The sequence below is a fragment of the Rutidosis leptorrhynchoides genome, chromosome 1 (assembly GCF_046630445.1).
Source record: "Rutidosis leptorrhynchoides isolate AG116_Rl617_1_P2 chromosome 1, CSIRO_AGI_Rlap_v1, whole genome shotgun sequence".
Lineage (NCBI taxonomy): Eukaryota > Viridiplantae > Streptophyta > Magnoliopsida > Asterales > Asteraceae > Rutidosis > Rutidosis leptorrhynchoides.
The window spans coordinates 492244880-492258075 of NC_092333.1; the positions used below are offsets into that span (position 1 = coordinate 492244880).

At 29.4% G+C, this 13196-nt stretch overlaps 1 protein-coding gene across 1 annotated transcript; it reads right to left on the reverse strand.

The window, feature by feature from the left end:
- Nucleotides 1-565: 565 nt before the first annotated feature.
- On the reverse strand, nt 566-2665 carry LOC139840778 (receptor-like protein kinase FERONIA). Its single transcript, XM_071831027.1, has 3 exons — nt 2098-2665; nt 1080-1411; nt 566-646 (listed from the first exon to the last, which is right to left on the reverse strand). The coding sequence occupies exons 1-3, from the start codon at nt 2663-2665 to the stop codon at nt 566-568; spliced, it is 981 nt and encodes a 326-aa protein (XP_071687128.1).
- Between the last annotated feature and the right edge of the window lie 10531 nt (nt 2666-13196).

Genomic DNA, 13196 nt, shown 5'->3' on the forward strand with positions numbered 1-13196 from the left:
GGTATGAGTTTTTTTATGTGGTGGTAAAAAGGGAAGTAGTGGGGGAATGGCGATGGAGGGTATTGAGTGATGCATTAAATTTTGATCGAAAGCTGTATGTAACAAAAGGATTTATATATATGAAATAACCAAATACGCTCGTGCTATCCTCCGTGCCTAGGCGCAACACGCCGCATATCGCCTCTTCCAGTATGTCGTGCTATTAGTGTGCTGGCTATGTTACTCCGGCACATCATGTCCCACCACGTGCATTGCAATCAATCAAAGGTGGGCAGTGGCGGAGCATAGTAGAGAGACCGAGAGAGGTAGGAGCACCCGCCCCATATGAATTTAAATAAAATAAAAAACAAACTTACACTTAAAAACATGACTAAAAATAAGGTTTTTTTATTAGTGTTTATCCTATTCAATGAACAATTTATTAGATTTGGCCAATCACCCCATCTATAGTCGAGTTCAAGTTCCACCCCTAAAGGCGGGGTCGCCATTTTTTTTGAACGGCAATTTTGACATCGAATACTCTCATTTGTCACCCACGCACACGTTTGGGCGGAAACCCCAACCGCTAATCAGGGGACATCGAACAATAATCCATACGATCATGTGGTCGAGCCTTTATCCCATCGAGCGGATCGGTAAAACCTCCCTATAGAGTCAATATATACCACCACTAATAACTATTAGTGTTCAATTGGTTTAAAGAAATCAGGGGCATCCCTAAGGACCCATGACCTCTCCATATCCCATGACTCAAGGACATGGAGTGAATCGTTGGGCTATGCCCGCAAGTTTGGGGTCGCTATTGCATAATTCTTTCGGACCCAGCTATTGCATAATTCTATAAACACATGATCATTTGGTATTAAAAACAAGTTGTTTTCATAATTAAATGATGGTAATAGGATTGTTCCTAACAAGAACTTTGAGAAGGAATATATGACAAGAAGGAACATTATATTATACTATTAATTACATTATATTATACTATTAATTATATACGGAAGTATTTTGAGAGTACGAAATTTGAAAAAGGTCAATGAGTAACTGAAGAGTATAAAAACTGAATAAGGAGACTAAACCTGTTGCTTTGCCGATTCCAATGCTAACAGAAGCTTGTCAATGACTGTAGCCATGGAAGGACGTTTATTCGGATCAATATCCAAACAATCCATTATGAGATTGGTACATGCACTTGAACATTTTGGAGAAATGTTTGTCTTCACTTGTTCAGGGGTACACAATGGAAGTTCTCTTTTCATGGTGAATGGAAGTGCTAAAACGATTAAACTTTTCCACGCCGGCTTTTCACATAACACTTCCAACAATACGACACCAAAAGCGTACACATCGGCTTCTTTGCTTAGTTGGTAGTTGTGTTCGTAACATTCAGGAGCTAAATAACCATTTGCACCTATCAAGATTATAACTTAGGCTACATTCAGAATTATTAACACTGAATGGTTCAAAATTTAAATGATTTAAAAGTTCAGATTGAATTGATTCTAAATTACAATAAACATCTTTGATGTTTGATGATCATTCTTAAGGACACTTCAAATTATTTAATATTAACGTATTACTATTTACATGAATAAATTTAAAACTTTAATTGTTTGATAAGAGTTGTGTAAATAAATAATTTAAGTAAGATTATAAAAGAAAATAATTCAACACACATTGTTATTGTCGTTCGTATACAAATGAGTTGTATGCTAAACATTTTAACATTCTTAATCAATTCTTTAACACATTGTTATTGTCGTTCGTATACAAATGAGTTGTATGCTAAACATTTTAACATTCTTAATCAATTCTTTAAGAGGTAGTACCCTTAGCATCATTAAAGAGTTAAATAATATGAGTAGTTTAATATATTAAGGACAGTTTGTATTTTATAGTATTAGGTATATGATGATTTATAGACCACCTACATTAAACAATGTACAACTAACATGCTTCAATATAACAATGTTATAATGTATAATGTATAGTATATGTATATTTATAAAAAAAATTATATGTATATGTATATTTAGTGTTGGATAGCTAAAATTTAGTGGTATATAATTAATTATAGTATTACTACTTGTAAATTACCTGTGATTTGCTGTGGAATGGACAATGAGCCACCAACAAGACTCCTTATTAATGGGAAGTCAGAGATCTTGGCAACTAAATTTGCATCCAAGAAAATGTTGTCACTATTCACACAACCATGAATGATGTTATTATCAACATGAAGGTAATTAAGACCTTTCGCAATTCCTATGCAAATCGCAAGGCGATTTTCCACTGTTAACCAACGAGTTTGATCATTTTTGTCTTTGAAAAGATAATCATGTAAGGAACCATTTGACATGAATTCGTATACAAGAATCTTCTCATCTTTTTCGTCAGAGTATCCCACAATAGAATTGATATTGTCATGATGAATCGGTGACAACACATCAATCTCCTTTCGGAGCATGTGAATACTAGAAACTTTTTCCTTGTCATAACGCTTCACAATAACAACACCGTTGTAACCATTATCACAAATGTTGCCGAAGTAGACTTTCCCATGTCTCCCTTGTTTTAAGCAATTTTGATCTGAAAAGTTGTTGGTTGCTCGTTTAATCTCACTAAATGAAAAACAAATGAGGTTCGATTCAAGGGAGGACTGCATTTTAATAAAATATTGCTGATGATCAAGGTAATTAAGTGGAAGGAATTTATTAAGAGAAATTATGAGATGCAAGAATCTAGTGGCGATGAAATTAATGAGATTCCGGATGCTAATTATATTATATACATGAAATTAACAAATTTAGCTGGACGGGGATTATCTGGTTATTACAAAAATTAATTAATTAATTATCATTGCAGAATCAATAATTATAATTAGTAGTTTAATTATAATAATTGATAGTTCAAGGTGCTGAAATGAAGTCCTTTGGCGTTTTTATCAAAGACATTTGAGTACTCGGTCATGTGTTTCGAGACCTTTTTCCGTTTGACTGTTAGTTCAATAAGTAGATGTACTTTAATCCATCGCTTTTGTCGGATAGAGTGTAGAACATCTTGAATACTTGTTTGTTGTGAGCTTAGTGTGTTTTGTTTCGGTCTTGTATAGTTTAGCTCGGTGGTTCGGTTTGTAAGTTTCTTGGTGGTTTCATATTTTAGATGAACTTCCTTGTGTTTCTAATGTTATTTCGTTTTTTTTGCCGAAAAAAATAACTATAATAATTGATAATAATAATCGATCAAAGGAGATATAAACTCAGAAACTCAGTGACAAAAAAGAATATTTATAAAGTTAGTGAAAAAGACGAAATTACCTCTAAAAATATAATATTGGTGTGAAGAGTTTTCGTGTGTGTTGTAATGATATAATTGTAATGTAATGTAATTTAATAAGAATAAAAAAGTAATTTGATATGCATTATATTACGAATTACAAAATCAATTGTTAAAATACAAAAAATTTGTAAAATTCAAAATTAACCGTTGTTGATTTAAAGAGAAAAACAAATATGGCATCATAATTTGAATTGATAGTTGAATTTTAAGGTTATATGCTCATCAAATATTAATATTTAAGATTATAAGGTTTTTCATGTCCGCATTATCTGGGAAGGTAAGTTATTTAAACTACATAATATTTAATTTTGTAAGCAAAAAAATACATAATATGAGTTTTTAATAAATACATAAGAGATTTAAATATATAGACGATGAAAGCTACGCATACATTATCAATTTCTGTTTTATGATGATTGATGTGTTAAAACATACTTATAAAATACTAGACAAAATGCTTAAAAACTAACACATATATTCAGGTAATTAAACTCGATCATGTTCTAGCTAGTAAGTAAAATGATTAGTTCGATTCCCATAGAGTAGTTGAATTAAGAACTTTAAACTAATAATTATTCTAAGTAAAGGGTGATTTTTGCTTTGAATTCAATTTCGGTCCGCAAAAGCTGAAGAGTTAAGAAGTTCATGAAGGCACAATTAAAGATCATGCGGATGGGGTATTACGCATTAAGTCTCACAAGTCAACACACAGTCAATAGTCAATGCGGCATCATTGAGTGAATCTACCTTCGCGCTTGGTTGATCTGATGCATGCGGATGGAACGCGCATTATTCCCAGGTCGGTTTCGATAATTATATTCAATATATGGGGAAGTTAGTTATGGAATGGATTAACACAATCTTAGATGATTCTAGAACATAGGGTTTGAAGCGACCCGTCCTAATCCATAAGGACGAATACAATACATTTGGTTACATCGCGAGGTATTTGACCTCTATATGATACATTTTACAAACATTGCATTTGTTTTTAAAAAGACAAACTTTCATTATATCGAAAGTTGACGGCATGCATACCATTTCATAATATATCCAACTATAATTGACTTAATAATAATCTTGATGAACTCAACGACTCGAATGCAACGTCTTTTGAAATATGTCATGAAGGACTCCAAGTAATATCTCTAAAATGAGCAAATGTACAGCGGAAGATTTCTTTCATACCTGAGAATAAACATGCTTTAAAGTGTCAACCAAAAGGTTGGTGAGTTCATTAGTTTATCATAATCGATCATTTTCATCATTTTAATAGACCACAAGATTTTCATTTCTCATAAATACACATCTCGTATCAGGCATTTCGCAAACTGCATAGATATAAAAATCATTCATATGGATTGAACACCTGGTAACCGACCTTAACAAGATGCATATAGAATATCCCCCAGTATACAGCGCACAACTAATATACTAAATAATACCTCGAAGTACTAAAGCATCCATACCCTGGATGGGGCTCGTTGGGCTCGATAGATCTACCTTTAGGATTCACGTCAATTAGGGGCCATTTCCCTAATTCTTATGTTACCAGACTTGAAGGGGCGATATTTGGTTTAATAATCCAACCATATAATGTAGTTTTGATTACTTGTGTCTATTTCGTCAAACATTTATAAAAGTAGCGCATGTATTCTCAGCCCAAAAATATATATATTGCAAAAGCATTTAAAAAGGGAGCAAATGAAACTCACGATACAATATTTTGTAGTAAAAATATTCATACGACGATACTGAACAATGTAGGGTTGACCTCGGATTCACGAACCTATATCATTTGTATATTTATTAATATACATAATTGAAATCAAACAAATATATATATAAATTTATTAGTTATATCCTTTTTATATTAATAGTATATATATGTTTAATATATTCAAAAATATTAATTTTTGTTATGTTTTATGTATTTAAATATATCATTTGTACATTAATAATAGTAGTTATAATAATACCAAAATAATATTAATAGTGGTAAAAATGTTTATAATACTTAATATAGTTAATAAGATAATAATGCTAATAATTCTATTAATAATAATAATTATTATGGTATTAATGATAGAAAATGTAAAAATACTAATTTTATTGTTAATGCTAATAATGATAATGATTTTAGTAATTACATGATAATAATACTCATTATAATATAAATAATAATACTTATAATGATAATAATTATAATGATTATGATACTTATAATGTTAATTATAATACTAATAATAATTATAATACTAGTAATAATAATAGTAATAATACTATTAATGACACAAGTATTAATTTTAATGAAACTAACAATAAATTTTATCATTTTTATAAAATAATGATAATAATAATAATAATAATCATAATACTAATATTAATAATAATAATTAAAATCATATTAATAATAATGATAATAATTAATATTAATATTCTAGTAATAATAACAATAATAATAATAATCTTGATAATAACAATAATAATTATAATCATAATAACAATAACAATAATATTAATAATAATAATAATAATTTGATAATGAGAACTACCTTAAAAACTCGTTCTAAAAACAAATGCCCCGAACCGGCTCGAACCCATGACCTCTCGTTCACCCATCCAACACCCAAACCATCAAGTCCAATCTGTTTTTCCTGAGTAAAACCCATTCTATTTTTACTTAAACTATCATACTGTTTCATCTTCATCCTCTAAACCAAAACGACCGGAACCCAAATTTCAAATAACATCGAGTTATTCATTTGCTTTTAAAACTTATAATTTAATAAAAACGATCAGTTATGATAGATTATAGCAGATAAAAAAATAATAATAGAGAAACCTGCTGCTATTCGTCGCTATAGAAGAAAAAAAATATTTGATTTTGATTTCGAGCTTGTTTTGGACAAATGTTACAACACGAAATAAGTTTCAAATCATTCCTAAAAACTTTTAAAATCATCAATTGAACCATAATTGCAACAGGTATCACGAATTTGATCCAAGAACACTCGTTTAACTTTTTAAGTTTAAAACTTTGACTCCAAAATTTGAACTCGATAGAGGGAATTGGAACGTGTAATTTTGCAGATAGTTTGGCTAAATGATTTCTAACAAAACTGCACTTTTACATTTTGAAAAACGATTTGAGATTGAGCTAATGCGAAAAAGTTATGCGTACAGGGGAACAAACTGTGTTTCATTTAATTTTTCTGATTAAATTTAGGATTTGCAGTGATAATTGGGTTTGATTAAGTAACTATCGAATTGTAATACTTATAATCCATTAAAATTGTTGTGTAGTGATTAATGGATGTTGACGTATAACAGCCTATAGACAAGAATCAGACAGGGGAATAAAAATGGAGAAAAAAAGAAAGAAAAACTGTTTGATCGTGATTTAAATAACAGATATCAATCGATTCGTTTGAAAAAATTGCAGATGGAAACAAAAATATCACACAATTCGATCGTGAAGCCTAACAGAAAGGATTCTGTATAACTTTATTTATAATTAATATTATTATTAAGAATTTGTAAATATAAATAAATATATTGATAATAATATTATTATTAGTATTATTGAAAATAGTAAAAAAATACTAATAATAGAAAATAATAATAATAATAATATTACTAATCAAAATAATACTAGATATAATAATAGAAATAATAATAATGATAATAATATCACTAATACTAATATTAGTGATAATAAATAATGGTAATTATAATAATAATTATAAAAATGATAATGTTCATATTATTAGTGATAATAATGAAGTAATGAATTTTAATGAATATACTTAATAATAATACTAATAATCACAAGTTACATGTTTCATTTTCATATCTATCTAATATGTACAATGATAATATTAATAATACAAATAATAATATTGATATTAATATTAATATTAATAATGAGAGTAATACTAATAATATTGATATAACAATTATGCTTATTAAATCTCATTTTTATATATTATGTATTAATGATATTAATAATACTGATATTATTGTTAATAATGAAAGTAATAATAATCTTACTATAACAACTATATATTCTTATCTTGTAATTACATTTAATCTATTAATATTACATGTCATAAATTTTTGTAATATTTAATAATACTATATATATTATATGATAACATTTTTGAGTATTTTATATATTTTATATATTACAATATAATCATAATTATGAATAGAAATTATATATATATATATATATATATATATATATATATATATATATATATATATATATATATATATATATATGCAATTATGATTTAAATATAAAGTAGACAATTAATTATATAATAAACAATTTAACTCAAAGTATAACATTTTACATTTAATACTTCGATAACGTTGACAAATTATGTTTTGAAAACATTTATATACAATATACTCTATATATTCAAAATAACAAGGTTTGGTTATTTAAAGTTATCTTTCATAATAACTATATTACATAATAGTTCATTAATATATTTAATATAATTATTTATATTTACATTTCTGTTTACAATTATAGGTTCGTGAATTGTCGAGAATAGTCAAAGGTTAATTGAATGTATAACAACAGTTCAATATTTTGAGATTCAATTAAATAGACTTGCTTATCATGTCGAAACCATATAAAATTAATTTTAAATTTAGTCGGAAATTTCTGGGTCGTCACAGTACCTACCCGTTAAAGAAATTTCGTCCCGAAATTTGAATGTGGTCATCATTGCTAACAATAAAAATGTTTTCATGACGAATATGAGCTGATAAATAGAGTTCTATCATTAATGAGTAAATGGATAAAACACTTCAATTACTTGAAGAGTGTAAGTGAAGCTATCACAAAAGTGTGGAAATGAGTAAAATAAGTTTCATCATGACTTTTGACGTAGTCATGGTTGAATTTCGGATTTTAAGGGATTTAAAGAAAATCTTCGTAATCTGAATAAGATCTGATCCTTCGGAATTTAAGGAAATTACGATCCTCTTTGGTTGAATGCGATAATCTGTTTCGATTGTTCTGTCGGATATTTCACTATAAATCCACTCCCTTCATTTCCTTATTTTCATAGTTCACACCTTCTATTCTTTCTCCCTCAATTCAAATTTTGGTTTTCTTTTCTCGACTTTAAGTCAAACGAATAATGATCCAGAATTCGTAGGTATGGAGTTTCGAGTGAACATGACTAATGTTCTAAGAGAGAAATTGTAATAGCATGATCTTGATTGGTTAAATTGTTAGGATTCAAGAGAAAAGATAGAACTATCATGAAATTATGTTCTCGGTGTGTTTGGAGGTTATGTAGAATATAAGAGTCGTGTAAAATGGCACATGATGACGTTATGATCTGTGAATCATCACGTTACATTTAGAAACTCAGCATGACTTACTGTAATATAATCACGTTGATCAAGTGAAATGTCCCGTTCATATTGATTATAAACGTTCCATATTAATTGATTTCGTCGCGAATTTTTGACCTCTATATGAGACGTTTTTCAAAGACTGCATTCATTTTTAAAACAAGCATAACCTTTATTTTATCGATAAAGGTTTAAAAAAATATTACGTAGATTATCAAATAATGATAATCTAAAATATACCGTTTACACACGACCATTACATAATGGTTTACAATTAGAATATATTACATCAAAAATAAGTTTCTTGAATGCAGTTTTTACATAATATCATACAAGCATGGACTCCAAATCTTGTCCTTATTTTAGTATGCAACAGCGGAAGCTCTTAATAATCACCTGAGAATAAACATGCTTAAAACGTCAACAAAAATGTTGGTGAGTTATAGGTTTAACCTATATATTATCAAATCATAATAATAATAAACCACAAGATTTCATATTTCAATATACATCCCATACATAGAGATAAAATTCATTCATATGGTGAACACCTGGTAACTGACATTAACAAGATGCATATAAGAATATCCCCTATCATTCCGGGAAATCCTTCGGACATGATAAAAATGAATTCGAAGTACTAAAGCATCCGGTACTTTGGATGGGGTTCGTTAGGCCCAATAGATCTATCTTTAGGATTCACGTCAATTAGTAGATCGGTTTACTAATTCTTAGGTTACCAAGCAAAAAGGGCATATTCGGCTTCGATCATTCACCCATATAATGTAGTTTCATTTACTTGTGTCTATTTCGTAAAACATTTATAAAACTACATGTATTCTCATCCCAAAATATTAGATTTTAAAAGTGGGACTATAACTCACTTTCACAGATTTTTACTTCGTCGGGAAGTAAGACTTGGCCACTGGTCGATTCACGAACCTATAACAAATATGTACATATATATCAAAGTATGTTCAAAATATATTTACAACATTTTTAATACGTTTTAATGTTTTAAGTTTATTAAGTCAGCTGTCCTCGTTAGTAACCTACAACTAGTTGTCCACAATTAGATGTACAGAAATAAATCGATATATATTATCTTGAATAAATCCACGACCCAGTGTATACACGTCTCAGGCTAGATCACAACTCAAAGTATATATATTTTTGGAATCAACCTCAACCCTGTATAGCTAACTCCAACATTACTACATATAGAGTGTCTATGGTTGTTCCAAATAATATATATACATGGGTCGATATGATATGTCAAAACATTTGCATACGTATCTATGGTATCCCAAGATTACATAATATATTAGAATACATGTATAATACAATATAAGTTAGCTAGGATATGATTAATATAGATTTGTTACAATATTTCCCGTAGCTATAACCATAAAAAATATCCAATCTTGTTTTACCCATAACTTCTTCGTTCTAAATCCGTTTTGAGTGAATCAAATTGCTATGGTTTCATATTGAACTCTATTTTATGAATCTAAACAGAAAAAGTATAGGTTTGTAGTCGGAAATATAAGTTACAAGTCATTTTTGTAAGAGGTAGTCATTTTAGTCGAAAGAACGACGTCTTGATGATCATTTTGAAAAACATACTTCCATTTTGAGTTTAGCCATGATTTTTGGATATAGTTTCATGTTCATAAGAAAAATAATTTTCTCAGAAGAACAACTTTTAAATCAAAGTTTATCATAGTTTTTAATTATCAAACCCAAAACAGCCCGCGGTGTTACTACGACGGCGTATGTCCGCTTTTACGGTGTTTTTCGTGTTTCCAGGTTTTAAATCATTAAATTAGCATATCATATAGATATAGAACATGTGTTTAGTTGATTTTAAAAGTCAAGTTAGAAGGCTTAACTTTTGTTTGCGAACAAGTTTAGAATTAACTAAACTATGTTCTAGTGATTTCAAGTTTAAACCTTCGAATAAGGTAGTTATATATATATGAATTGATTGATGTTATGAACATCATTACTACCTCAGGTTTTGTGGATAAACCTAATGGAAATGAAAAAAATAGATCTAGCTTCAAAGGATCCTTGGATGGCTTAAAAGTTCTTGAAGCAGAATCATGACAAGAAAACGAGTTCAAGTAAGATTTCCACTCGAAATAAGATTGTTATAATTATAGAAATTGAATCAAAGTTTGAATATGAGTATTACCTTGTATTAGAAAGATATCTTACTGTAAATAAGAAAGATTTATTGAGGTTGGATGATCACTTTACAAGATTAGAAGTAAGCTAGCAAACTTGGAAGTATTCTTGATTTTATGAAACTAGAACTTATAGAATTTATGAAGAACACTTAGAACTTGAAGATAGAACTTGAGAGAGATTAATTAGATGAATAAAATTGAAGAATGAAAGTGTTTGTAGGTGTTTTTGGTCGTTGGTATATGGATTAGATATAAAGGATGTGTAATTTTGTTTACATGTAAATAAGTCATGAATGATTACTAATATTTTTGTAATTTTATGAGATATTTCATGCTAGTTGCCAAATGATGGTTCCCACATGTATTAGGTGACTCACATGGGCTGCTAAGAGCTGATCATTGGAGTGTATATACCAATAGTACATACATCTAAAAGCTGTGTATTGTACGAGTACGAATACGGGTGCATACGAGTAGAATTGTTGATGAAACTGAACGAGGATGTTATTGTAAGTATTTTTGTTAAGTAGGAGTACTTTGATAAGTGTCTTGAAGTCTTTCAAAAGTGTATGAATACATATTAAAACACTACATGTAAATACATTTTAACTGAGTCGTTAAGTCATCGTTAGTCGTTACATGTATATGTTGTTTTGAAACCTTTAGGTTAACGGTCTTGTTAAATGTTGTTAACCCATTGTTTATTATATCTAAAGAGATGTTAAATTGTTACATTATCATGATATTATGATATATAATATATCTTAGTATGATATATATACAGTTAAATGTCGTTACAACGATAATCGTTGCATATATGTCTCGTTTCGAAATCATTAAGTTAGTAGTCTTATTTTTACATATGTAGTTCATTGTTAATAAATTTAAGGATATATTTACTTATCATTTAACATAAATAACCAAATGTATCAATATATTAATATGATTCATATGTACTTAGTAAGACATTGTTATAACGATAATCGTTATATATATCGTTTTCGAGTTTCTTAATTCAATAGTCTCATTTTTATGTATATAACACATTGTTAAAATACCTAATGAGATATTTACTTGTAATAATCTCATGTTAACTATATATATAACCATATATATGTCATCATATAGTTTTTACAAGTTTTAACGTTCGTGAATCACCGGTCAACTTAGGTGATCAATTGTCCATATGAAACCTATTTCAATTAATCAAGTCTTAACAAGTTTGATTGCTTAACATGTTGGAAACACTTAATCATGTAAATAACAATTTCATTTAATATATATATAAACATGGAAAAGTTCAGGTCACTACAGTACCTACCCGTTAAATAAATTTTGTCCCGAAATTTTAAGCAGTTGGAGGTGTTGACGTATCTTCTGGAAATAAGTGCGGGTATTTCTTCTTCATTTGATCTTCTTGTTCCCAGGTGAACTCGGGTCCTCTACGAGCATTCCATCGAACCTTAACAATTGGTATCTTGTTTTGCTTAAGTCTTTTAACCTCACGATCCATTATTTCGACGGGTTCTTCGATGATTGAAGTTTTTCGTTGATTTGGATTTCATCTAACGGAATTGTGAGATCTTCTTTAGCAAAACATTTCTTCAAATTCGAGACGTGGAAAGTGTTATGTACAGCCGCGAGTTGTTGAGGTAACTCAAGTCGGTAAGCTACTGGTCCTACACGATCAATAATCTTGAATGGTCCAATATACCTTGGATTTAATTTCCCTCGTTTACCAAATCGAACAATGCCTTTCCAAGGTGCAACTTTAAGCATGACCATCTCTCCAATTTTAAATTCTATATCTTTTCTTTTAATGTCAGCGTAGCTCTTTTGTCGACTTTGGACGGTTTTCAACCGTTGTTGAATTTGGATGATCTTCTAGGTAGTTTCTTGTATTATCTCCGGACCCGTAATCTGTCTATCCCCCACTTCACTCCAACAAATTGGAGACCTGCACTTTCTACCATAAAGTGCTTCAAACGGTGTCATCTCAATGCTTGAATGGTAGCTGTTGTTGTAGGAAAATTCTGCTAACGGTAGATGTCGATCCCAACTGTTTCCGAAATCAATAACACATGCTCGTAGCATGTCTTCAAGCGTTTGTATCATCCTTTCGCTCTGCCCATCAGTTTGTGGATGATAGGCAGTACTCATGTCTAGATGAGTTCCTAATGCTTGCTGTAATGTCTGCCAGAATCTTGAAATAAATCTGTCATCCCTATCAGAGATAATAGAGATTGGTATTCCATGTCTGGAGACGACTTCCTTCAAATACAG

What these genes read in the sequence shown, in the direction of transcription:
- LOC139840778 (XM_071831027.1), bottom strand. Translation starts at nt 2,665, where the DNA reads ATGCAGTCCTCCCTTGAATCGAACCTCATTTGTTTTTCATTTAGTGAG. An exon ending in CATTCCACAGCAAATCACAG is followed by an intron (nt 1,412 to 2,097) that starts GTAATTTACAAG and finishes TAATCTTGATAG; the next exon opens with GTGCAAATGGTTATTTAGCT. An exon ending in TGGAATCGGCAAAGCAACAG is followed by an intron (nt 647 to 1,079) that starts GTTTAGTCTCCT and finishes TTGACTCTATAG; the next exon opens with GGAGGTTTTACCGATCCGCT.